The sequence below is a fragment of the Cherax quadricarinatus genome, chromosome 78 (assembly GCF_038502225.1).
Source record: "Cherax quadricarinatus isolate ZL_2023a chromosome 78, ASM3850222v1, whole genome shotgun sequence".
Taxonomy (NCBI): Eukaryota; Metazoa; Arthropoda; class Malacostraca; order Decapoda; family Parastacidae; genus Cherax; species Cherax quadricarinatus.
In genome coordinates, this window is record NC_091369.1 from 1613790 (window position 1) to 1640979 (window position 27190).

A 27190-nucleotide genomic window follows, 5' to 3' on the forward strand; every position below is an offset into this window, starting at 1 on the left:
TAAACCCCGACGGCACGTTTAACCTCATCCATCTACCAAAAACGAAGTTCTTGTCTCTGCGTTCTGGGACACTAGTTTAATAAGCCTCCCACCGACCATCAACTATACACCTCATCCTGCTGGCTGCCTTCTGACCTTCCCAGCTCCTGTCGCCGCCTTTGTCTTACCCTCCCTGTGAGCCAAGTACTGGCGTCTGTCAACCATCTTCACCTACGCCTGCAGTACTTCCGTACCACATGTCCCAAAGTGGTTGGGCCACTTGCCTATTCTCCTCCTCCCTCCCATCCTTTTCCAGTATTTCCATCCTTCCTCATCCTTCTTCCTTCCCATCTCACGACAGCTCTGGCCGTCGTCCTCGTGCTTCGTCCTGTCTGGTTGTCTTCAAGAAGACGCTGGACAGGCACCTGAAGTCAGTACCTAACCAACCGGGTTGTGGCTCGTACGTCTACATATAAAGGGGATTTTGGCTTATATACCCAATTGTTATAAATATTTAATAATAATAATATATTTATTTACTACAAGTACATGTACAAGGTATACAGACCATAGCTGACATCAGTGACATACTACTATATACAAAGTCGCTTGTTATGCTGAGCATTTCCCGCAAATTAGGTCAATTTTGTCCCAGGATGCGACCCACACCAGTTCACTAACACCCAGGTACCCATTTTACTGATGGGTGTCTTATGGAAACGTCCTAATGTTATCCAGCCGTTTATTTAGGTACCGGTACACGTAAATACAGTTATCATACAGTGTTAATTAATGGTCCAAGTAGGACCGAAACATCGTGGTAAGCTCCTCTCTTCTATGTGCGGGTTATTTGTGTATCGTTCCAGTCACGGTATTGTGCCTTTTTTTGTTATCAGTGTTAATTACCTAGGAAACGCCAAAAACGTGAGAGATTATTTCCATTGTGGTCCTAATAGGACTACGTATTCTCATTTTTGCTAAATTTAATTGTTCTCATGCTAAACATTTTATGTTTCGCCAGTCTGATGCTTTTTTTATTTTTTGCATTAGCAAAAATTAGGTAGACCGCAATGTATAGCTAATTTGAGACCGTCATTACTTTAGTGTAAAAGTGTAATGTATGTAGCCATATTTTAGTTTACCATGTAAACAAGAGAATTAATGTGTATTTAGATGAGATAAGCAGCTGAAACAACACAAATATTTACTATATACAGGAACATGCGCATCAGTTATACAATATATTTGTGGAAGTGACGTTGCTAGTCAACAAGAGAATTGTAATAGTCTTTCACAATACTGAAATACTTGATTTTGTGAATGTCAGGCTAAAGGGAAGTATAAGTAGCTTGGCATGGAGGGTGATCCTCCTTAATGGGCGTGGAAGCGCGTTCCTGGCCACTTAACTCTGCTGGTGATGGTGGCGAAGGTTCCACCAGGGGAGTTTGATCCTCCTCACAGATGGCCTTCCAGCTCATGTAACTCGCAACTGTAAACAAGGCAGGTCCTGAAAATCTGGAAGTTACTCTGTAGTGAAGACGGGAAGATTTTACCATCACTGGGGTGGGTGTGTGTGTGCGTGGTGGCTGTAAGTATCATATATGAGCTGTATGTATGAGTAATTCAGAGGGACATACCTCCAGGAATACTGATGGCAATATATCTGGACTAATATTCTCGTATTTTTCACTTGTGGTCTCCTAGCAGCGCTAATCAATTACGCTTTTTTTTTCAGTTTGTCCATTGAATAGATTTTTCAGAGATATATGTAAATGATATCCGTGTCTTCTCTGCCCTATGTTCAACTGAGAAATATTTCCTTATGCATATGTAAGAGGTTTGTTCGTGGCTCAAATGATATTCCCTTCAGGTCACATCTGAAAGACCCGGGTTCAATCCGGACATAAGTGCAAATGTTGAGTATGTTTTCTTACACTTATTACCTCTGCCAACCAGTTATTAGGTACTTGGGTGTTAGTTGATTGTTGTGAGTCGCATCCTGGGAGAGGGGATCAGGTGATCCAGGTGAAAATAAGCCAGACTGAGTGACTTTCTTGGGTTTTCCTGTATTATGAATTCTCCGGATTAATACCCCAAATATAAACTCTTTTAAGATTTTTATTGAACTTGTACCTCATTGAGTTATCTTAGCTCATTTATTTCTTTGGATTTATTTGAAAAAAAAAAAAAGTCATTCCTGTGTTTTGTTAATAACTTGTATACAGAAATTCTTAAGAAGTATCTGCCATTATTTTTATACTTGTAGTCATTATCACGTACATTTTTCGATAGATTTTTTCATTTGTTTTTTTCAGAACCACAACATAAATTATGCAGTAACCAGAGAAAATAATAGACGGGAGGTGGAGCTGAACATGACTATGGGAACTATATACATTTACTGTCCGTGGGAGGACAGTTCTCCAGAGCCTCTTCTGGACATATGTGGGAAATATGTTATTGCTCACCCTGAAACTTTCTGTGTATTACACCAAGAAACTGGTCTGTGGTGCCTCAGACCAGGTGTTGCTCTCCCAACAGAAATATGTGAAAAGTTGATAAGTCTGTGGCAAGACAGGGATCCTGAGGCACTGGATGATAGATTTATTAATATTTTCAAAGACTTGACTAACACGAGGTTAAAACGTATAACGTTAAGAAACTCTGGGGTGTCGGATGGTGGCCTGAATCTCTTACTTTCTCATCATTTAGTAGAGCTAGATATTAGTAACTGTATTAAACTCTCAGAAAGAACATTAGAAAACATTAATAGAGTTGGTGACAGTCTAACAGCTTTAGTGATTGGAAAAACCAAAGATATTTTACCAGACTCTGTGTATTCACCATCTCTTGAATCCAGTGACAGTTCAGACTCCAGTCCTGTTAGCGAAATCAAACAAAGGGGATACATCTTGCGAACACCAAATTTGAAAAAACTGGTGGTTCGAGAGCTATATCTGCCTAAAGAAAAGGAATACTTTTCTCTCCTCCTGAAGCCTCTTACAAAACTCACTCATTTGGACTTGTCAGGCTGCTTGTTTCTTAACGATGCATCTTATATCCTTCCCATGAAGTATCTAGTCTCCATAAACCTGCATAATGTCCAAAGAATACAAGAGGCAATTCCAGCCATCTCGGAGATGAAAACATTAAAGTCAGTATATATTTTATTTTGTTCTTTGCAAATATTTTTCTTTGTCAGATAGGTAAACCAATGATTAATAGATAATAGTAGTTTTATCTCTATTTTCTATGTACAGAAAACCCTCAGTTTACTGGGCTTTGGAAATACGGAACAAAATTCACTGAGTCAGTTGATTCAGAATCAACTGACAAACTGCACTGGTTAAAGAATTGACCATTTTGTTATGATCGTGGCAAATTAATCTCGTATCTGTAGCTATACCACAGTCACTGTTATCGGTCATCTGCTACCCCATATTAGTCAGTTAAATTGAGGGTTTGCTGTATTGTAATATACTCTTTAAGTTCCAGCTACTGAAACCAATACTGGGGTGTTTTTTAAATATTCGGTATCCAAAGATTTTCTGCAAATTCTATGTAGATCTTCATGTTTCTTGAAGGGATGGGATGATGCCAAATTTTTTACTGATATTGATACTCAGTTTTAGGCTAATACTGACACTGATACTTTTTCTGTATTTTTATTTTGAAATTATGATAACTGTATTCAGCAAGGCAATGCTCATTGCTCAATAGGTATTAAATAACACATGGAGGTTAAATATTAAATAATTTAATTTATCTCAGAAGTCAGTGTTATTACTAATTTCTAGTACTTACATGTAATTCACAAACTGAAAAAAGAAAACTTGGAATTTCTGTATCTGCCTGCATATTTAGTAATCTGATGAAGACATCATCAGAAATTAATTAGGAAAATAAAAATGAGTTACCTCACAATCATAGGTTGGTGTTAATATTTCAGAAGTCCTTTAAAATAATAAAATTATGTTAAAAGTATCAGTTGGTATCCGAAACTTTTTCACCTATACCATGAAAAGGGCCAATACTCACCAATACCGATAATTTGTTAAAACCCTCGTTTCGTGTTAGATGGTATGTAATAGCTTAGCACAGAATAATGTATGCACTGTGTACAGCATCACAGTAAACCCTCCATTAAATGGATCTTGGAAATACAGAAAATTCGCTGGGTCAGTAGATTTGGAAACAGTGGAAGAACTCCTGTGGTGAAGGAATTGTTCATCATTATTACAGTTGCGACAAAGTAATCTTTCTTTATCCACCACATCTGCCATTAATGGACACCCAATTTCCCCCCCCCCTCATTTAATCCCATTATATAGAGGGTTTACTGTACATATTCTCAGTCCCCTTCAGCAGGGCTTTTGCTTCCATTGTTATTGTAGAGGAAATATTTTTGTGAGCAGTACTGTGTATAGTACTGTATGTTCAATATTTTAAAAGTTAAAATTACGTTTTAAGCAAATCTGTGAGGTGGTGTGTTAGTAAGGAGAAGCTGTAATATTTTAAACTGAGTAAAATTGTTTAAAAAATAGTATTTATACATGCAGTAAATATAAAAAATCATGAGAAAGGAGAGAGATTCTTTTTGACTAATTCCTACAACTAGCTCCTCTTAGGATATGCTGGGGTTATTGGGTGCTTTGAATGCCTTCCATGATGTGGGAGATCTATTTTCTATACTTTGTTTAGTTTTATTTGTAGCCAACTTTACTTTACCTGGAATGCTATAGTCATCAGTGTTTGCAAATGACTTAACATTTTTTCTTTTTTACTTTTTTTTTTTATAATATACTGTAGATTTCTGGACATTTCTCAAGCCAACCAGAAGTATGGTGTGTTCGAGTCACCAGACACTGTCCTAGCCAACCTGGTGTCAAGTCTACCCAATCTAATCAGTCTTGACATTTCTGGCACAAATTTGTGTGGGGATGGTACTTTTGATGAATACAGAGACTTGGAAAAGGTAATATTTGTGTGTTCAAGTTTGCCGAACATTCTTTCCCATTTTATTGAGCATTAACGCTTTCAGGGTCCCGAGGCCAAATTTCAGTGTGTACCAGGGTCCAAGAATTTTCAAAAAATAATTTTGTTATTTTTTCCTATGAAATGGTAGAGAATCTTTTTCTGAAGGTAATAAAACAAAAAGTACGAAATTTGATGGAAAATTGGCGAAATTATGCTCTCGCAAATTTTGATGTTTCGGCGGTATTTAAGCATCGGCAATTTTGCCGACTTTGACTCCCATTTTAGGCCAGTTACAGTATTTTAGTCAACCAAATTCTTAGCTATTTCTCTAGTATTACCTCTATTCTATCGATTGAGCACAAGAAAACGCCAAGTCAGCTGTTTCAACAACAAAATAAAGTGACCGAAATTTGGTAATTTGGCCAATTTAATGTAAAGTTCAAAATATTCCCATTTCAAAAGAAGGTCCAGAATAAACAATGCAGGCATTCCTGGCATTAAACTAGCATTTCCTCTGTTCATTAGTTATGTTTTCAGGCTTTACAAATTAATTCCATTTTGATTTTTTATTCGCATAATGAATTTTTATTCAAACCAAAAAAATAGAAGATTTACTCTTATGCAATACTGTAATAATTGTATAAATAATATCACCACATTTGTGAATGTATATTAGACCCACCAGCTGTCATGTACTAAACTTGTGAGGTCATTTGTTTACTCTTGAACATCAGCAAAAATTTAACATTTCTGCTACTTTGAGCTCAGTTTCAAGCCATTTCCAGTGCTAAAACCAATCAGAATAATCTCTATTTCTGTAGTATATCTTCTGTTCTATCAAATGAGACCAAAAAATTGCAAATACAACTATAAAAAATATACGAAAAAACACTGCAAAGTCACTTTTAATGGAAAATTACGGTCTCAGTTTTTTCTCTCGTGCACTGTGTGCTGCAGGGTTTGTTTTATGTGGTGCACACATACCACATAGATGTATTCTCTCATATCTAGGCCAAAATTTACTGCTCACAGCTTATCAGAGTGAGCTGAGTTCATGGCGTAGATCTACGGTTTGGACCCTGAACGTAAAGCCATAGATCTACGGCACGGACCCTGAAAGGGTTAAATAAAGCATGTTCATTATTTGAAAATGGAATATGTTAATCTTTTGTCGAAACTCATTCCCATAAACAGTCTTTTTCTTAAGCTAAAAGATTTTTACATTTTGCTGTTGTGAGATTGGGTGACGAGCAATTTTCATTACTATATATAACGTAATAATTACCAATATTTTTTCCCACATATTCTTCAGTTCACTTTACAGTTATTTTATTTATTTACACACCCTTTTCCAGAACGTTGACTATCATGTTAATCAACAGTATACTGTTTGTATGTATATATGTATGTGTGTGTTTTATAGTGATAAAAATACTAGTTGCAGTGAAGTCCTTTATTAGTGAAACATTTCACACACACGTGACCTTTTACAAGTTCATATTCTACCCATTGGTGAAACATTGTACCTGTATTAGTAAAGAACTTAACTGCAGTTGACTTACAAAATCGTAATAACACGATTGCAAACAAACCGTGGTGAGAGGGTGGGGTTAGAATTCATGACAAGTGAGTTGTAAATCAACAGTCTACTCTGTGTATGCATGTGTGCGTGCGCACGTGCGCCTGTGTTTGCACATTCTGACTAATTATAGTACCACATATGCATTGTGTGTTCCCAAAAATGCCATTATTTTTTTTTTTACTAATTGATGAATTATATGGTCGTGTTTTGTTTTTTTGATCAATATTCAAGAGTATCTTCTTTGCTTTCTTCTTCTGGCTTGTTTGCCAGTAGACTGCATGGGTAACCAAGCTGCAGTTAGTGATTACAAAATGAAAATTCTGCATTGCCATTGTGTACTGTATGTAAATCTTTGTGTTGTTTATGCAAGAAAAACTTTTTTTCAGAAGAGCGAAGATAGTGGAAACATGGAGACAGACCTGTGTGATATCCCAGGACTCAGAAGTCGGATACAAAACCCACTGGAGTTTCTTGGACTGTATAACACACTTCATGATGCATGTCACAGAAATCACATCCCTGCCAAAGTAGTAAGATCGTAATTCATTTGACTAATTGAAAAAAAAATTTTTATACCACTCTTGGCTCTAATATCTTATTGTTATGATTTAATCCAGCTGACTTTTAAAGTTTATTCAGCAGATTTTTTATAAACAATTCTGAATTTTAATATGAATTGAAAGAAGTTTAGGAACAGCCATATTCTTACCTAACAAAATTGTTGTCTAGTGATAAAAATACTAGTTGCAGTGATGTCCTTTATTAGTGAAACATTTCACACACACGTGGCCTTTTACAGGTTCATATTCTACCCATTGGTGAAACATTGTACCTGTATTGGTAAAGAACTTAACTGCAGTTGACTTATGAAATCATAATAACACAATTGCAAACAAACCATGGTGGGAGGGTGGGGTTAGAATTCATGGCAAGTGAGTTGTAAAACTCCAGGCCAATGTGTAAACCCCTGGGCCAGCTGGCTACAATAGGATTCATCCAACTAGGTATATTGATACAGCATAGGGAAGTTAGCATAGGCCCCAGGCCCATGTTGTAGGGAGGATAGCATGGGCCTGGGGCCCATGCTGTATAAATATACCAAGTTCAATTAATCTTATTGTAACCAGCTGGCCCAGTGGCATACACACTGGCTTTGAGTTATACAACTCACTTGCCATGGGTTCTAAACCACCCCTGTGCTATGTTTTTTTAACTGAAGTTAATGTCTTATCATCACTTGATGGCATTACATTTCCAGTTTATAACAGAATTGCTATATATTATCTCCATCCAGGTGCACTTAACAAATTTATCTCCTAGATCACTGGTGATGCAAGTGAGGAACAGATCTTGGCAGCCACAGCAGCATATCTCGACAGACCAGAAGTACTAGTTAAGGCTTTGAATGAACTTTTTCACATCTTCCGGTTTGAGACGTGTCATGATCAGCAGAGGGCCCTTAATTTAATTTTACTCTCTATGTTAAGACATCGCAGAGAGAAACATATTCAAATATCGGGGAGGTGTGTATTTCTTAAAATTCATATACAGATTTGATGTGTTATTTTTTATTTAAGTTTAATACACTGTATACGTATTTGTTAAAACTATTTTTCTAAATCCTGTACAGGCATACCTTGCTAATACAGTGCTCGCTTTAAAGTACTTTGCTAATACGGCGCTTTTCAATTCATATTTAGTATTTTTGGCACTTCTCTTAAGATGGTTTTTGTCAATTTTTTTTTTTTTTTTTACTTTTGCATTGTTTTTTAAGCTTAGTGCTATTGTACATTTAATAAATGATGGTGTAAACATATTTTTAGGCTTTTATATGCACTGGCAAGTGAAAAAAAAATGCTGTGATTCATTTTGTGATATTCACTTTACAACAACGGTCTGGACCCTAATCTGCCGTATTACTGGGGTATGCTTGTGAATTGGTTGTGTACATTATAATATTTTATGCTTTTCAGCAGTTGTAGATGTACTTAATTTTGTGTACTTTTCTACTTAAAAGTGCATCGCTATTCTACATTGCAAAGGGAGAAGATAAAAATAGCTTAAGTGTTAGAGCAAGACAGAAGATGATAATAGTTTTGCTAGATGCAATGGAGACACACCTTGATGATTCGACTATGATGCGCAATGGCTGCCTCACCCTGTGCCAATTCAGAATACCTCAAGATGTGGTAAGTGCATTACTTAGTGGTAACAGTGTAGATGTTATTGCATGACATTGATGAGACACTGAATGCCAACTGGTGGAGTTACTAAAAGTATTAGTCAGAGGGCAGAAGAGGGGTTGTTGAGAATGGAATAAAGTAGAATGACTTGGAGAGCATATAAATCTGTAGGGAAAGGAAGGTGGGGTAGGGGTCGTCCCCAAAATGGTTGGAGGGAGGGGGGTAAAGGAGGTTTTGTGGGCAAGGGGCTTGGACTTCCAGCAAGCATGCATGAGCATGTTAGATACGAGTGAATGGAGACAAATGGTTTTGGGGACCTGATGAGCTGTTAGTGTGAGAGCAGGGTAATATTTTGTGAAGGGATTCAGGGAAACCGGCTAGCTGGACTTGAGTCCTGGAAATGGGAAGTACAATGCCTGCACTTTAAAAGAGGGGTTTGGGATATTTTCTGTTTGGAGGGACATCTAAACTGTTGTATATGAGTGCCTCTGCTAATGCAGTGATTATGTATGAGTGATGGTGAAAGTGTTGAATGATGAAAGTTTTTTCTTTCTTTTTGGGTTTTTCTTTCTTTTTGGGCCACCCTGCCTCGGTGGGAAATGGCTGACGTATGTATTAAAAAAAAAAAAATACTGTTCACTATTTTTAATGCTAATCAGTGTATATTCAGTGTATTTTTATGTTTTGGTCTTTTCTCATAATTGTTGCTTTTATATCTGCACTATTGTATTATATATAAATTCTTGTACATTGCCACTAAAAAATCATTCACTGTAATTATACAAATATATGCTACAAAAAAAAAAAAAAAAAAAATGCTACAATGCAGAATTTCATTACTTTCTTGGAAATGTTATGGAGGTTTTGTGGAAAGAGCATGACAAGTAGTGCACACCTAGTTGTGGCAGTGGTGATGGATTATTTTGGTAAAAATCAGTCAAGAAATGTGTGACAAATGAGAATCATCTGTGTTGTGCTCGGCAGACTGAGGATCATGCCTTCACCATGTCTTACACTGTATGACCCATATGAGTTTAGCACTTAACATTATTAAAAAAAAAAAGTGTAATATATATAGTATCCATTTTCTTGTAGCTTTGTGCCATTTGTTTTATGGGCTAGTTTACAAGATAAAATTTGGTCTTTAAAGTGCATATGTTATGCTCATACTATCTTGGTACAAATAAACTAGGAATTGGATTTTTAATTTATTTTTCTTAAGTTATAATGAGGAATTATAATTGTCTTATTGTTTGGATAAATGCATTATCTTTAGTTTAGGTGTATATTCATTAGGTTTGTGTGGTTTGTTAATTGCTTTGGTAATGATGGATCAAGAAATCTGGGAGGTTTGGCAAGCTCCCTCCTGTCTCCTGCTCCTTGCACTGACAAACTAATAAAGGGAGATGCAGGGAGGGGGGTCATGTAAGTGAAGCTGCTCCCTAACCCACTGTTCTACATTTTAGGATTCTTACTTTGGGTATGTAAGAGTACTTGCGTGTATTGTTCACACATGTATCACTGTGTGTATTGTGTAGTGTAGTGTCTGTAGGTCTATCCTGTAATTTTACGTATTTTCATCTTATGTACAGGTTCCGTAATTCAATAACTAACTTCTTCAACAAATTCTGAAGGAGTCTCAAATATTCAGGAAATCAACACGACATGAATGACCCCAGTACAGGCTCTCAGAATATATAATTATATTTATGAAAGAAAAATATATATAAAAGAGGGAGCAAAGGGCTAGTAACCATTTCTCCTGTATAAATTACTAAATTTAAAAAGAAAACACTTTCATTTTACTTTTTAGGTCACCCTGCCTTGGTGGGATGCAGTCAGTTTGTTGGAAAAAAATTATGACAAAACATAAAAGGTAGTAATGAAGAGTGCAGATAGGGAATGACAGTTTTAAAAATGCAAACAAAGATATGAGTATTGCAAGATGTTAGTAAAGTTATTATGACAGAAACACTGAAAATTATATTCAAAGTATGTCATTATTATTTGCATTATTTACGATAAAGCAGTTATGCTGTATGTATTAAGACTTTTTTTGGTTGAAAAAAGCATTTTATTCCTTAACTATAAAAGGGACAGTTTTTATTTTCAGAAATCTTATTTAAATCAATGTTTTAACTTATACATGTGCTACTTAACGTTTTTTTAATTGGCATTCTTGTTTGGTTTTGATAAGTATTTATCATTGTTATTATTTAGCTTTTATTTGTAATTTGTTTTCAATACTACAGTGAACTCTACGTTTAATGGACTAATAGCAGAGAGGGAGTGCCCTTGAAATTGATTATCCGTTACATACTTATGATGAAACTTTTTCCACGATCATGTCAGCAACGGACAATTCTGGATTAATGAACTTTGTTAAGTTTGAATGAATTTACCTTAACAGTAACATAACTCTTTATTGAACAAACTTTGTCCAATATTTCTGAATATTGTCTTGCCATGGATTTTGTCCGGTATATCATTGTTTGTCAAATTGAGGTTTTACTGTACACGTGTAGTGATCCTTTACACAGGTTTAAAATTTAACTACAGTACCATAACCTTCTTTCAATTATATGACCAAGAACTGGCTTAATTCAAAAAATGCAGCTGTTAATATTTTTGGATTTTCAGCTGTTTGAATACCGTCGCTTGGTGCAGCTGTTACTACGTTTAATTAGAGGCAGAGGCGATGGTGATGATTTTGTGCGCCGCATTGCCATCTATCTCTTGAATTCCCTAGCCTGCCAAGTGGATGGGGAGCAGAAAGAGCTGGTTGGAGATCTTGGTGCTATTGAGGTGGGTTTTGTTATGCATTTGTTTATCATTATCATAATATTATCATAATCACAATCTTCATTTTAGCATGATACAATACGTATTTATAAAGATGGGTGACATTTAGGTGTGCTTGCAGAAAGCCATTGTTATGCAGAGCATTTTGGACAAACTAAACTCTATCTTAAGACGAAAAAGGCAATAACTAATTGATTGTTTATACAGTGGACCCCTGACTTACGATATTAATTCATTCCAGAAGTCTGTTCGGGTGCCGTTACTGAACGAATTTGTTCCCATAAGGAATATTGTAAATTAGATTAGTCCATTTCAGACCCCCAAAAATACATGTACAAAAGCGCTTACAAAAATACACTTACATAATTGTTCAAGTAGGGAGATGATCGTAAGGCGAGGGTTCACTGTACGTATATGGTCTTTAAGGGGTCGTAAACTTATGGTAAGATATTAGTTCATTACATTTTCTGAATCATACAGTGCATTTTGTGAAGAGCCTGTTGAAGTAAATTTAGAATTTTCACAAAGATATGGCAGATTTATTTTCATCTGCATTTCAAGCGCAATGCTTTAACCCTTAAACTGTCCAAATGTAGATCTATGTTCGCTCATGTAGCACTCCGAACGTAGATCTACTTATTTTTTACACACTTATGGAGAAAATCGAGGTCAGAGCGCTACACACGAAAACGCAGATCTACGTTTGGACAGTTTAAGGGTTAATTAATTATGACATTTTCACCTTGCTACATTATCAGCGTGCGTGAGCGTGTTAGATAGGAGTGAATGGAGACGAATGGTACTTGGGACCTGACGATCTGTTGGAGTGTGAGCAGGGTAATATTTAGTGAAGGGATTCAGGGAAACCAGTTATTTTCATATAGTCGGACTTGAGTCCTGGTAATGGGAAGTACAATGCCTGCACATTAAAGGAGGGGTTTGGGATATTGGCAGTTTGGAGGGATATGTTGTGTATCTTTATACGTATATGCTTCTAAACTGTTGTATTCTGAGCACCTCTGCAAAAACAGTGATAATGTGTGAGTGTGGTGAAAGTGTTGAATGATGATGAAAGTATTTTCTTTTTGGGGATTTTCTTTCTTTTTTGGGTCACCCTGCCTCGGTGGGAGACGGCCGACTTGTTGAAAAAAAAAAATCCCCATAGTGATGCTGGATCGTCTCATAGTGGTACCATTTAAGTGGGCTCGATGCCAGATTAAAAACTCATGAACCCGTTTTTATCTTAAATAGCTGGAAAAATTTTCTCTTTTCTTTCTTCTTTGGGCCATACCCCACCAAGGCAGGGTGGCCCAAAGGGAAAAACAGAAGTTTCTCTTTAATTTTAGTAATGTATACAGGAAAAGGGGTTACTAACCCCTTGCTCCCAGAATGTTAGTCGCCTCTTACAACACGCATGGCTTAGGGAGGAAGAATTCTGTTCCACTTACCCATGGAGATAAGAGGAAATAAACAAGGAACTAATAAGAAAATAGAAGAAAACCCAGAGGGGTGTGTATATATATGCTTGTACATGCAAGTATAGTGTAACCTAAGTGTAAGTAGAAGTAGCAAGATGTACCTGAAATCTCGCATGTTATGAGGCAGAAAAAAGACACCAGCAGTCCTACCATCATGTAAAACAATTACAGGCTTCCGTTTTACACTCACTTGGCAGGACGGTAGTACCTCCATGGGTGGTTGCTGTCTACTAAACTACTACCTACCTATGATGTTAATAGTCGTAAATTATGAAAGCTGAAAATTAGTAAAAATGGTCATTCACTTGACAGTGTATCTTGATCAACAGACAATGTTGAAGCTGATAAACGACAGGTTACAGCGGCACATGCATGACGACATGCTGGAGATTGCTTGGTCAGCCATGTGGAATGTCACTGATGAAACTCCTGTCAACTGTTTACGCTTTCTTGATGGCCAGGGTATGACTTATTTCCAAAAGTGTCTTAAGGTAAGTGTTTTCAACTGTTAGTTTGCTCATTTAAATATCTTTTGTAGTTTGCTCATTTAAATATCTCTTGTAGTTTGCTCATTTAAATATCTTTTATTTCATTAACCATTACTGACTACACACACAATTCAGTGAAGACACAAAATTAGACTGGATATGTTCATGGCAAAATACTTTCTTGCATGGGCAAGGTAAACAAAGGTATGCTTTATGAGGAATTTAGCACTATTAAGAGAGCATAATTGGAGCTTGCACTCCCAAATGAGCCACAGGGATTTTAGAAAACATTTCTTCAGTATAGAGTAGTAAAGGAGTAGTGGATGTGGCAGAGGAAGGAAGAAGAAGAAAAGATGGAGAGAATTAAGCCTGTGATGGAAGGAGAGGGGAGAGAAGAGTGGAAGTGGAAAGTGACCAGTGATATCATACAAGCATACTCCATATGGGCTAAACAATTTACAAGCCAGCACTGTCACATTAGCTGTTTGAAAGTTAAGAGGCAGGGCCAAGAGCTAATGCTAACCTCCTCCTCCCCGTTCCTGAAACTACAAGCAATAAAATGACAATCGGCACTGTGGAAACTAGATCAGCTGATATAATGGGAAAAGAGAATAAAGACTGAGACAGAGCCCTGATGATAATGGGCATTAATGAAGCAAATTATGGGGCACCCAGGGAGGAAAGGATTCTGCATAGTAGAGGTGAAGTAAAGAAAGTGATTCTGGAGTTGAAGATTGAAGGAGAAATTCAAAGAGAAGAGATAAGTCAACTGCACATGTATGTGGAAACATGCAAGATCTTCATAGGTGGCCTTTCCCTAGTAGCAGGTATCTGGTAATTAAGAGAAAGAATAATTTCCATAATGCCACAAGTTTTGGTAAAGATTGTTTTGGCAGAACATGCAGAAAGAAGAGAAAATGTGGCACTCCAGCATGGAGTTCAACCATTCATGACCGTTAATTACCATGGTGCTGGTGAAGGACTCTTGAACAAAAGAATTGCATAATAATGTATTTAAACATAATCATTAATACATAATTATTCATTTCTTTGCATCCTAATATAGTATATCCCTATCATTTGTTCACAGGAATTTCCGGACAAACCAGAATTGCTGAGGAATATGATGGGTTTGTTGGGCAATGTAGCTGAAGTGAAAAACCTTAGATCACGCCTTATGACTTCAGAACTCCTTACAACATTTGCTGACCTCCTGGATTCGAACTCAGATGGCATTGAGGTAAGGTTATTTGACCTACAGTTATTGATCCTCTTGAGAGGTGTAGCCAGAGACCAGTAATCTGGTCAAGTTTTCATAACTGCTGAATGAAGCAAGCATCCCCAAAGAGTACCTTTATTTGGTTGCCTGATACTTTTCCTTCCTCCAAAGTTTCATCCACATATCATTTATAGCCTGAGAACTTCTTATCAGGTTTATGATTTATTGTGAGTTATGCAAAATCAAGTTTATCATAAATTTTATAATATTATAATAGGTAACTTTTTTTGTTTATATCTCTCAGGTGAGTTACAATGCTGCTGGAGTTTTGTCCCACATTGCAAGTGGTGGAAGTGAGGTTTGGACCATTGAACGTCCGACAAGAAACGAAGTGCTAGAAAGGATGGTGGCAGCAATAGAACGATGGGATTTAGCATCAAAACGTAATATCAATTATAGGTCAGTTCTCTTTATAAGAGTGAAAGGCATTGTTTTATGACCACTTTCTTTACAATATGCTAATTTAAATTTTTTTATAAATCACATTCTAATTTTTAGTGTCCTTGACAAATTGTGTACCCATTTCTGCTTGTATATCTTTTGTTAGAGTAATAATTCGGGATATTTACTGTCTTTATAGGTAGTAGGTTGGTAGACAGCAACCGCCCAGGGAGGTACTACCGTCCTGCCAAGTGAGTGTAAAACGAAAGCCTGTAATTGTTTTACATGATGGTAGGATTACTGGTGTCTTTTGTCTGTCTCATGAACATGCAAGATTTCAGGTACATCTTGCTACTTCTACTTGCACTTAGGTCACACTACACATACATGTACAGGCACATATATACACACCCCTCTGGGTTTTCTTCTATTTTCTTTCTAGTTCTTATTCTTGTTTATTTCCTCTTATCTCCATGGGGAAGTGGAACAGAATTCTTCCTCAGTAAGCCATGCGTGTTGTAAGAGGCGACTAAAATGCCGGGAGCAAGGGGCTAGTAACCTCTTCTCCTGTATATATTACTAAATGTAAAAGGAGAAACTTTCGTTTTTCCTTTTGGGCCACCCCGCCTCGGTGGGATACGGCCGGTGTGTTGAAAGAAAGAAAGAATTTACTGTCTTTAACCCCTTCTCTTGTATAAATTACTAAATTTAAAAAGAAAAATTTTCATTTTTTTTTAGGTCGCCCTTCCTTGGTGGGATACAGCCGGTTCATTGAAAAAAAAAATTACTCTTTTTCAATAAATATTTGTTTACAGGTGACCAAGTAACCTGTTTATAGAAGTACTAAAGTTTATAAAAAGTTTTTTATTCTCATTGTAAAAATACTTTTTACTTTTGAATTTTCATTCCTAAATATTTTTCTTAATGCTTACTTATAGGCTCTTAAGTACTAGTAATTAAATTTATCTATAAATACCTGCAGATAGATTTAAAAATATGTATATGAAGAATTTTTGCAAAATGTTGTTGTTTTTTTTTTATAAAAGCCAATATCAAGACAGTTTAAAATTTGTTTCTCAGTTAATTTTTATATACATGGAGGGAAGGCAGGGTAGGGGCTGCCTTAGGAAAAGTTGGAAGGAGAGGGTAACGAAGGTTTTGTGTGCGAGGGGTTTGGACACCTAGCATGTTGGATAAGATTAGAAGCAGATTGTTTTGGGGACTTGACAGGCTGTTGGAGTGTAAGCAAAGTAACATTTTTGAGAAAGGATTCGGAGAAATCGGTTAGCCAGACTTGAGATCTGGAGGTGGGAAGTACTCTGAAGTACAAGTGGGAATATTTGTGGTTTGGAGGGGTAACTGAACTGTAATATCTGCATGCCTCTGGCAAGACAGTAATAGAGTAAATGATAGTGAAATTGTTTCTTTTTCAGGTCACTCCTGTCACAGCTGGATTATTATTATTATTATTATTATTATTGTTATCGTTAATACAAAGGCAGGGTGACTCAAAAACAAAAGAAAAAATAATTTGTTCCTGACATTATATTATATTATGTACATATTTTAATAATAAGGGAGGGGTACCTCCACTTCCTTGGATCAAGGAAGTGGAAAAGTGAACATAGATAAGAGTAAGGTGATGAGGGTATCAAACAATTTAGATAAGGAAAAATTGCATATCAGATTGGAGGGAGGGAGTATGGAAGAGGTGAATGTGTTCTGATACTTGGGAGTAGATTTGTCGGCCGATGGGTTTATGAAGGACAAATGCCATCTGCCATCTCATGAAGAACCAATGCCATCTGAGTTTGAATCTAGGAGGTCAGCAAATGTTGTAAGGAGTTCTGAAGTTTTCACTTCAGCTACATTGCCCAACAAACCCATCATATTCCTCAGCAATTCTGGTTTGTCCGGAAATTCTTATGGACAAATGACAGGGATGTACTATATTAGGATGTAAAGAAATGAATAATTATGTGTGGATGGAGGGAGATGGTAAAAGAGGTTTTGTGTGCAAGTGGCTTGGACATACAGCAGGCATGTGTGATCATGTTAGAAAGGAGTGAATGGAGACGAATGATTTGTGAGACTTGACGAGACAAATGGTTTTTGGGACTTGATGACGAGCTGTTGGAGTGTGAGCAGGGTAATATTTTGTGAAGGGATTCAAGGAAACCAGTTAGTTGGATTTGAGTACTGGATGTGGGAAGTACAATGCCTGCACTTTAAAGGAGGGGTTTGAGATATTTGCTGTTTGGAGTGACATCTAAACTGTCATATCTGCGCACCTCTGCAAAGACTGATTATACGTGAATGATGGTGAAAGCGTTTTTTTCTGGTTCACCCTGCCTCGGTGGGAGGTGGCCAGCATGTTAAAAAATAAAAGAATGTCTTTGTTTTTTTATCATTTAATAATATAAAATAACTGAAATACAATTTTCATAATTTTAATTCCTTGTCACCTTTAGATAAGAGATTTCCATTTGTATTTTTTATTTTCACATTTTTTCTTCTTTCCAGTACAACATAAACTTATCACACCTTTGTCACAAGCAAATTCCTTGTCTTTATTTCACCTCTTAATAGCCATAATTTTTAATTAATGTCAATTTTCAGGTCATTTGAACCAATCCTCCGACTCCTAGAGGTATATCATACGCCTCAGTGTCAACATTGGGCAGCGTGGGCACTAGCGAATCTCACACGAGTATACCGTGAGTTGCTTGTTATACAAGTCTTTTGTATTGGTCCTAGAGCTTGAACCTGTATTTGAATTGTGATGTCCTGCACTTCTGGCAAGACAGCTATTGAATGAATGATGGTGAATGTGTTTCCTTCTTTTTATCACTCTACCTTGGTGGGAAGTGGCAGATGTGATTAAAAAAAAAGTGTACAATATTTTGCTATTAGAGCAGCATCTCATTCTATAATTTTTTTTTCTTACAGCTGACAAATATTGCTCTTTAGTTGAGGAGGAAGGAGGTATTAATCTTCTCGAAGAATTACTGAAGTCTCCGAAACCTTACCAGCGTATTAAAGCCCTTGCCAGAATTGTTATTACACAGTGCCAAATGTTTAAGGTAAGTATCTCTCCATGGGGAACGGAACAGAATTCTTCCTCCGTAAGCCACGAGTGTCGTAAGAGGCGACTAAAATGCCGAGAGCAAGGGGCTAGTAACTCCTTCTCCTGTGTACATTACTAAATTTAAAAAGAGGAACTTTTGTTTCTCTTTTTGGGCCACCCTGCTTTGGTAGGATATAGCTGGTTTGTTGAAAGAAGAAGTATCTCCAGCTGATTTAGCAACCTGTCTTCTTTCTTTAGGAAGAGAAAAACCCCTTAATTTAGTGTACTTTTGGAAATACAAAATTCACTGGATTAGTTGGTTCGGACCCAGTAGACATAGCATAATACTTAAAAAAAAAATTGTTGTTTTTACAATCATGACAAATTAATATCATTTCTATTTTTTCTTCTTTCAACAAACCAGCCGTATCCCACCAAGGCAGGGTGGCTCAAAAAGAAAAACAAAAGTTTCTCTTTTCAAATTTAGTAATTTATACAGGAGAAGAGGTTACTAGCCCCTTGCTCCGTCATTTCTATTTACTGTACCATATTATGTCATTATTTTTTTTGTCATCTGTGCAGTGTACTACAGTTTGAATGTTGAAACACTTAACTATGTACATATTTTCTGCCATGATAAGAGCACCCACTAAACACTCATTGTTGTCTTGAGCATCACAGATTCTTTCTTAACATTTAGGTGAGTACAGTTAAATATGGTGTTTGTTTTAGGTTTAATAAGTAAAGGATTGAGCCTCCACAGTTCCTTGCACTGAATAGCCCCCACAGGTTTAGTGTTTCACATAATTTTATAAAAATGCTCCTCACTTTTCGATGGTTCAACCTAGGATATTTCATCTTCACGATGGTGCGATAGGGAGGCTGTACATTGATTGACAGGATAAACTTGTATTCATTTATTTACTTTTCAATACTGGTATTTAGTTAGTTACAGTAATTATTTGTTTATTTACTTATTCAGTGACAGTAGTTATTTATTTACTTATTTTTCTCATTCATATTCGACTTGCTATATTTTCACCTCATGGTGGGTTCATCGAAACATAACCCCATTGTAAATCAAGAAGCACATACTGCATAAACAAACAAATTTTACCTCATCTAAACACTAGGAGTGTTATCAACAAACATTTTAGGAATCTTAGTTAAGGCACAATAACAAGGGAAGGAGGAAATTAAGTAAAAGCTAAGCTTTCACGACAGTGTTCACGATGACTCGGGGATGCACACACTTCTCTTGTGCCAAGGTATGCAGCATTTTGGTTTGTTGGAAATTATGCAGTGGTTGCATCCTGCAGTGAGTGCTCAATTTGGGTAAAACATTTATTATTGCATTTGAAGATACTTAAGGAAGGGTAGTTTTATAGGAAACATTACAGAATCATGAGCTACTGCATAAATTTCTGGTTATGCAAGTACAATGCCTGCACTCTGAAGGCTGGGATATGATTTTGTGACTTGGAGGGGTCATTTGCTTGTGATTTCTGCACACTGCTGGGTAGACAACTATTGAAGGGGTGAGGGTGAATGTGTTTCCTTCTTTTGGTCACTCTTGTTAGTAAACGTGTTGAGTAACCTATAATCAGCCAGGATTTGAACCCATGACTGCCCCACTTATACAGCAGGTTAGGATCCAGGCAACTGCTGTAAAGTGAATCATAGCTCCTCTTTTTTTTTTTCTGTTAAATGCATATAAAAGCCTGGTAAAATGTTAGGCCTAAAAAAATGAATATACAGTACACACATTATTTACCTTAAAGTATTTTTGTTCTTAGCTTAGAGTAAGTGGTGAGTATATTGTAGGAAGTCTGAATAAATGAAGAATGGGTATAACTGAAAACTGCTGCATTAGCAAAACTCTAAAGTGGGGCCTGCCTATGCTAGTTATGCATGCTACTAGTCAACTAGTTCAGCTGGAAGTGATCTAGTAAGAGTGTTCTTGTTTACCATTCAGGTAGTTCTTTAAGCCTTGTTGGCTGTTCATGGTTTTATCACATGTATTTTGTGCACATGGATATGGATGATTTTTTTTAGATGTGGATATGCATAAATATTGATAAAAGTAGTGAATTATATTAAATGTTGACACTTATCTTTCAGGAATATGGATCCCTCGAACACATGGATTATGATTCAGACTGCTAAAATCTCATAAGTATGAAAAGCTGTCTGCAGAATTAATCAGGGTCCTCCTGCAGCATGCTTGTGTGTGATACTTAATGTCTCTCATATAGTAGTTAGTATGAGACTGATAAGAGATTTCAATGAAATTTAAACAGATTAAGTACTGTATAGTGAGGATATCTTCTACACACATTATGTTATGGGTGTCAACTTAAGTATTGTTGGCTGACATGTAATTAATACTGTTTATCAAAATTTTAGTTACATGTTTTGGGCTTAAAAAAATATTTTTTCAGATTTTTTACTCTTATGCCAAAAGGGCATAGAGAATATTTTTGGCACATAATTAAGCAGAAATTGTCAGTTTGTTTTCTTATTAGTAAGGTTTCGGAATATAAAATTTGATACTCATTTATTTTATGCATCATATCCTTTTATATAGCTGATGACAATAGAGTTACTGTACAGTAAACTCTCGCTAGTCCTTACTAACTGTGTCAAGACATTTGTGAAATTATCATAAGCAGCCAACCTAAAACCCAGACTTCAAAATCTACAGTGCTGTATTTCAAATTTTGTGCTTGTTTAACACAAAATAGAGATTAGAAATTTAATAGTTAACAAGTTTTTAATCTTGTCAAATGCTTTCTGTACAAATACTTGGTGAGAATAATAACTAAATCAATATAAAATAACATTTTGTCCTTCAGCTTTCTTAAGTATTCCAGCTATGTATTTGTGTTGCTTCACTACTTTCAACAAGTTGAGGACTGCCCACCATATTATACATGCAATTTTCATTTTGTAACTAAGTTTAGAAAAGATGCTATTGATTCTTGATGGTGTGAAAGCTGCACCTGAATAATATATGCCTTAAAAATTCAGTTTAAATGTTTTAAGGTGCAATAATGTTATGGTGTTAGCATGCCCACGATTAACGGGAGTTTACTGAAATCCTTAATATTATAACTTATACTGTATTAAAGTTCTCTTGCAGAAGAGTAGATTAGTATGAAATTTTTCATATAAGGAAATACCATTAGAAATCTTAGTGCACACAGTTGATTAATTCTGATCTAGGTTGTGTTAATGATTTATTTTAAAATTGTTTAATATTTAAATTTGTCCATTCTTGTTATGTACCTTTTTTTAAACTGTTGATCTTGATCCAATAAAAGACTTTAAAAGAACTTGCAAAATAAATTGCCCATTTGCTAAGAGAACTAATTAACATACAAATTTCTTATGAATAATAAAAAAAATTCTTTTGCAAATACTAATTACATAAAATTACTCCTATTGTGTATACTGTATTATTATCATGGGGGAATGCTATACCCAAAGGGATTATACAACGCCTGTAGGGGGGTGGGTTTCTACTTCAATCTCTTGCTACCCTCTACCCCCGTACTATCCCCTGCCCCGCTGTTTTCTGTAACCTACTGATCATCCCTCCTCCCTTCTGCCATCCAATACCCTCGCTTCCTTCCCTACCCTGCAGCGCTGTATAGCCCTTGTGGCTTAGCGCTTCTTTTTGATTATAATAATAATGTAGGGGGGTGGGGGGATGGAAGGCACTCAGGCTTATTTCAGTGAATTAGAGCACAGATTCAAATCCCTAGATCAAGAGCTCCTCACCAGCATTAAGGAACCTCCCTTGAAGGGTGTGTATATTGATTATTGCATTGAGGCTGAAGGCAGCTCAAATGTAATGTTTAAAATAAAACTGGGGTGTGAATATCAAACAGAGACAGAGTATGTGGTTAATAGAGAGCTTGTCTAATACTTTGGGTTCATTAACTGGCTAACCCTTTTTATCATTTTGGATGTTGGAATGGTCATTCGACTGCTGACCTTAGGCCTGAAACATTTGTAGTGATGCCTCTGATCATTTCTTTCGCAACTCATCTATGAAAACTGAACTACCAGAGTGGCAGAAGGGAGATGATAACACTGTAGTAACTTTCACTACACAATACTGTAGTAACCTTCACTACACAACACTGTAGTAACTTTCACTACACAACACTGTAGTAACTTTCACTACACAACACTGTAGTAACCTTCACAACATAACACTGTAGTAACTTTCACTACACAACACTGTAGTAACTTTCACTACACAACACTGTAGTAACTTTCACTACACAACACTGTAGTAACTTTCACTACACAACACTGTAGTAACTTTCACAACACAACACTGTAGTAACTTTCACTACACAACACTGTAGTAACTTTCACTACACAACACTGTAGTAACTTTCACTACACAATACTGTAGTAACTTTCACTACACAACACTGTAGTAACTTTCACTACACAACATAAGAACATAAGAACATAAGAACGAAGGAACACTGCAGAAGGCCTACTGGCCCATGCGAGGCAGGTCCAAGTCTCCTACCGGCTTAAGCCAATGCACCCAACCTAGTCAGGTCAGGTCACATTGACTTAAGGGAGGAACACGGCAACCGACCTGGTAGCACAAGCTATCAGGTCTAACTCACACCCACCCACATCTACTCATGTATTTATCCAACCTATTTTTAAAGCTACACAACGTTCTGGCCTCTATAACGGTACTTGGGAGTTTGTTCCACTCATCCACAACTCTATTACCAAACCAGTACTTTCCTATATCCCTCCTGAATCTGAATTTTTCCAACTTAAAACCATTGCTGCGAGTCCTGTCTAGGCTAGATATTTTCAGCACACTATTTACATCCCCTTTATTTATTCCTGTCTTCCATTTATACACCTCAATCATATCCCCCCTAATTCTACGTCTTTCTAGAGAGTGCAGTTTCAGGGCCCTTAGTCTATCCTCATAGGGAAGGTTTCTGATACATGGGATCATCTTTGTCATCCTCCTTTGTACATTTTCCAGAGAATTTATATCCATTCTGTAATACGGTGACCAAAACTGTGCAGCATAATCTAAATGAGGCCTAACCAAGGATGTATAGAGTTGAAGAACAACCTGAGGACTCCTATTATTTATGCTTCTTGATATGAAGCCAAGGATTCTATTAGCTTTATTGCGAACACTTATGCACTGTTGTCTTGGTTTCAGATTACTGCTAACCAGAACTCCTAAATCTTTTTCGCAATCCGTAATATTAAGATCTACATTATTTAGTTTATATGTGGCATGGTTATTGTCCTGTCCAACATTTAGAACTTTGCATTTGTCTATATTAAACTGCATCTGCCACTTCTCCGACCACTGCATCAGTCTATTCAAATCTTCCTGGAGTGCTCGAATGTCCTCGTCAGAATGAATTCGACGGCCTATTTTGGTGTCATCGGCAAACTTGCCGATGTCGCTCTTTATGCCCTCATCTATGTCGTTTATGTAGATTGTGAACAGCAGGGGGCCCAACACTGACCCCTGTGGAACACCGCTCGTGACGCTTCCCCACTCTGATTTCTCCCCATTTATGCAAACTCTCTGCTGCCTATTTGTCAACCATGCCTCTATCCAGGAAAAAATTTCTCCTCCTATTCCATGTGCTTTAATTTTCCTCAATAGTCTCTGATGTGGGACCCTGTCAAAAGCCTTACTGAAGTCCATATACACAATATCATATTCATTACCATGATCTACCTCCTCAAATACCTTAGTGAAAAAAGTTAATAAATTCGTAAGGCAGGAACGCCCCTTTGTAAAACCATGCTGAGATTCGTTGATTAATTTATGCTTTTCAAGGTGGCTACGAACTGCCTCGGCAATTATTGATTCCATAAATTTTCCCACTATGGAGGTTAGGCTTATTGGTCTATAGTTCGAAGCTAAGGACCTGTCACCTGTTTTGAAAATAGGTATCACATTTGCCATTTTCCACTTATCTGGCACCATGCCAGTTTGTAGTGATATGTTGAAAAGATTAGCCAAAGGTGTGCTAAGCTCCTCTTTACATTCCTTTAGAACCCTTGCATACAGTTCATCAGGGCCTGGGGATTTGTTAGGTTTTAATTTATCTATTTGCCTAAGGACCATGTCACTTGTGACCCTAATAGTGCACAGTTTATTATCGTCCTGTTCTACATAATTTATCATTACTGGAATATCGCTGGTATCCTCCTGTGTAAAAACTGAGAGGAAGTATGTGTTAAAAATTCTACACATTTCCTTATCACTGTCAGTGAGCTGACCCGAGGAACTTTTGAGTGGGCCTATCTTGTCCCTGATCTTACTTCTGTATACCTGAAAGAATCCTTTTGGGTTAGTCTTCGATTCTCTTGCAACTTTAACCTCATAATCTCTATTTGCTTTTCTAATTCCCTTTTTTATTTCTCTCTTTAACTGAATATATCGATTTCTTAATTGCCCCTCTCCTCTTTTGATTTGCCTATATATGCCTCTCTTTTGACCAATCAGATATTTTAATCTATTGTTCATCCATTTAGGATCATTTTTGTTTGATCTGATTTCCCTGTTTGGAACATAATTTGACTGAGCAGCTAGAACTATGCCGTGGAAAGCATCATATCGGCAACCATCACCACCTACCTGACCCCTAGTCAGGTCATTCCAGTTCAGCCCACCTAAGTAATTTTTCAGTCCTATGAAATCAGCCAAGCGAAAGTCAGGGACGGAGACTTGATTGCCATTATTAGGGGAATTCCATGATATGTTAAAACTGAGTGATTTGTGATCACTCTCCCCAAGCTCATCATTAACCTCAAGATTATTAATTAGTGTTTCCCTACTGGCAAGAACCAAGTCAAGGAGGTTATTTCCCCTAGTTGGCTCTGTCACAAACTGTTTTAAAAAACAATCCTGGATCGTATCAAGAAAGTCACCCGACTCTAAATTTCCTGTCAAATTGCTCCAGTCAATCTGTCTATAGTTGAAATCTCCCATTAGCACAACATTTTCGTATGTAGATGCCTTACGAATTTCGTCCCATAGAAGTTTACTGCACTCCCTATCAAGATTTGGGGCCCTGTAAATCACACCCAAAATTAGTTTTTCTCGGCCCTCGAGAAGCTGTAACCAAACAGATTCAGTGGCTGACGCTTCTAATTTAATATCTTGTCTAACACAACAATTTAAATTGTCTCTGACATACATCGCTACTCCACCACCTTTCCTGTTGACCCTGTCAGTGTGGAATAATTTATAGCCTTGTATGTGACATTCAGAGGGCATCTCTCTATCTTTCAGATTGAGCCAGGTCTCTGTTATAGCAATAATATCTACGTTTCCTGCACTTGCAATTAATCTTAGCTCATCTATCTTATTTCTAACACTCCTGCTATTAGTATAGTAAACCTTAAGGGAGCTAGTCCCTTGCTGCCCTCTGCTGTCCCCCTTTGTTTGCTGACCTGTTCTATTGTCTTTATTTATAACTTTATGCTGAATGCCTTTTATACATTTACTGTTTCCAACCCTAGTGTTGCAACCTGCTTGTTTCCCACACACACCCATACCTCTATCTTCCATCAGTTTAAAATCATAGGCATTTCACCAATGGCCTTCTCAATCGAGTCTGCAAGTGCTACCACCCCTGCCCCAGAGAGATGTACCCCATCCCTTGCATACATATCATGTTTGCCATAAAAGTTGTTCCAGTTGTCAATGAATGGGATTGCAAGTTCCTTGCAGTATCTGTCTAGCCAGCAATTTACACCAATTGCCCTAGACAACCATTCATTTCCTACTCCCCTTCTAGGCAAGATGCTACATATGATTGGGATCCCTCCCTTAGACTTAATGAAATCTATAGCTGACCTGTACTTATCTAGCAGCTCTTCTCTCCTACCCTTCCCAATATCATTTCCACCAGCACTGAGACAGATAATAGGCTTGTTCCCATTACCTGACATGATATTATCCAGCCTGTTGACAATGTCCCCAACACCAGCTCCAGGGAAGCACACTCTATCTCTCATCTTCTTATTCCTATTACAAAAAGCACGGTCAACATATCTTACCTGAGAGTCACCAACCACAAGAATGTGCTTACCTTCATTAGCAGGGGCAGTAGTACCCTTACCTTCACTGGCCACTGAAGTACATTCATCCTGGAGAACAGAGAAGCGATTTCCTACCTTCAGATCTTCACTCTTAACTTTCCTTACTCTGATGCGCCTCCCATTACTGTGAACAACTCGCCACTTGTAGCAGGTGCTGGGCTGCACCTCACTGCTGGTAGCCGTTGCTACCTCCCCACCTACAGCCTCCTCACAGTGAGAGACAGACTGCACCTCACTGCTAGAAGCCTCATTCCCCACATCTCCAACCACCTCACACTCTCTCCCAGGCCCATTGAGGTGGACCTTCAGCCTCCTAATCTCCTCCTGGAGAAGCAAGACCTCCTCCTTCAACTCTCCAACCTCAGTTTTTAAAACACTGCAGAAGCAAGCCATGCTTTGTAACCGTTCGCGCTAATCCCCAAAGCAGCTCAGGGTCTGTGACCTCACGTGACGACTGACCACTGAACACAACACTGTAGTAACTTTCACTACACAACACTGTAGTAACCTTCACAACATAACACTGTAGTAACTTTCACTACACAACACTGTAGTAACTTTCACTACACAACACTGTAGTAACTTTCACTACACAACACTGTAGTAACTTTCACTACACAACACTGTAGTAACCTTCACTACACAACACTGTAGTAACTTTCACTACACAACACTGTAGTAACTTTCACTACACAACACTGTAGTAACTTTCACTACACAACACTGTAGTAACTTTCACTACACAACACTGTAGTAACTTTCACTACACAACACTGTAGTAACCTTCACTACACAACACTGTAGTAACTTTCACTACACAACACTGTAGTAACTTTCACTACAC

The 27190-nt window shown here is 37.2% G+C and overlaps 1 protein-coding gene across 4 annotated transcripts; it reads left to right on the plus strand.

Moving 5' to 3' along the window:
• Positions 1-1353: 1353 nt before the first annotated feature.
• On the plus strand, positions 1354-21551 carry LOC128701538 (protein zer-1 homolog). 4 transcript variants are annotated; one of them, XM_053795264.2, is made up of 13 exons: positions 1354-1479; positions 2295-3133; positions 4789-4954; positions 6925-7068; positions 7859-8061; positions 8556-8727; positions 11362-11526; positions 13331-13492; positions 14580-14729; positions 15013-15167; positions 17769-17866; positions 18099-18232; positions 20338-20527. In XM_053795264.2, exons 2-13 carry the CDS (start codon positions 2355-2357, stop codon positions 20380-20382), a joined length of 2373 nt encoding a protein of 790 aa, XP_053651239.1. In that variant the 5' UTR covers positions 1354-1479; positions 2295-2354; the 3' UTR covers positions 20383-20527. The 4 variants fall into 4 exon arrangements, with proteins under 4 accessions (XP_053651239.1, XP_053651238.1, XP_053651237.1 ...); XM_053795263.2 differs by having other exon boundaries at positions 1423-1542; XM_053795262.2 differs by having other exon boundaries at positions 1432-1567; positions 20338-21551.
• Positions 21552-27190: the final 5639 nt, after the last annotated feature.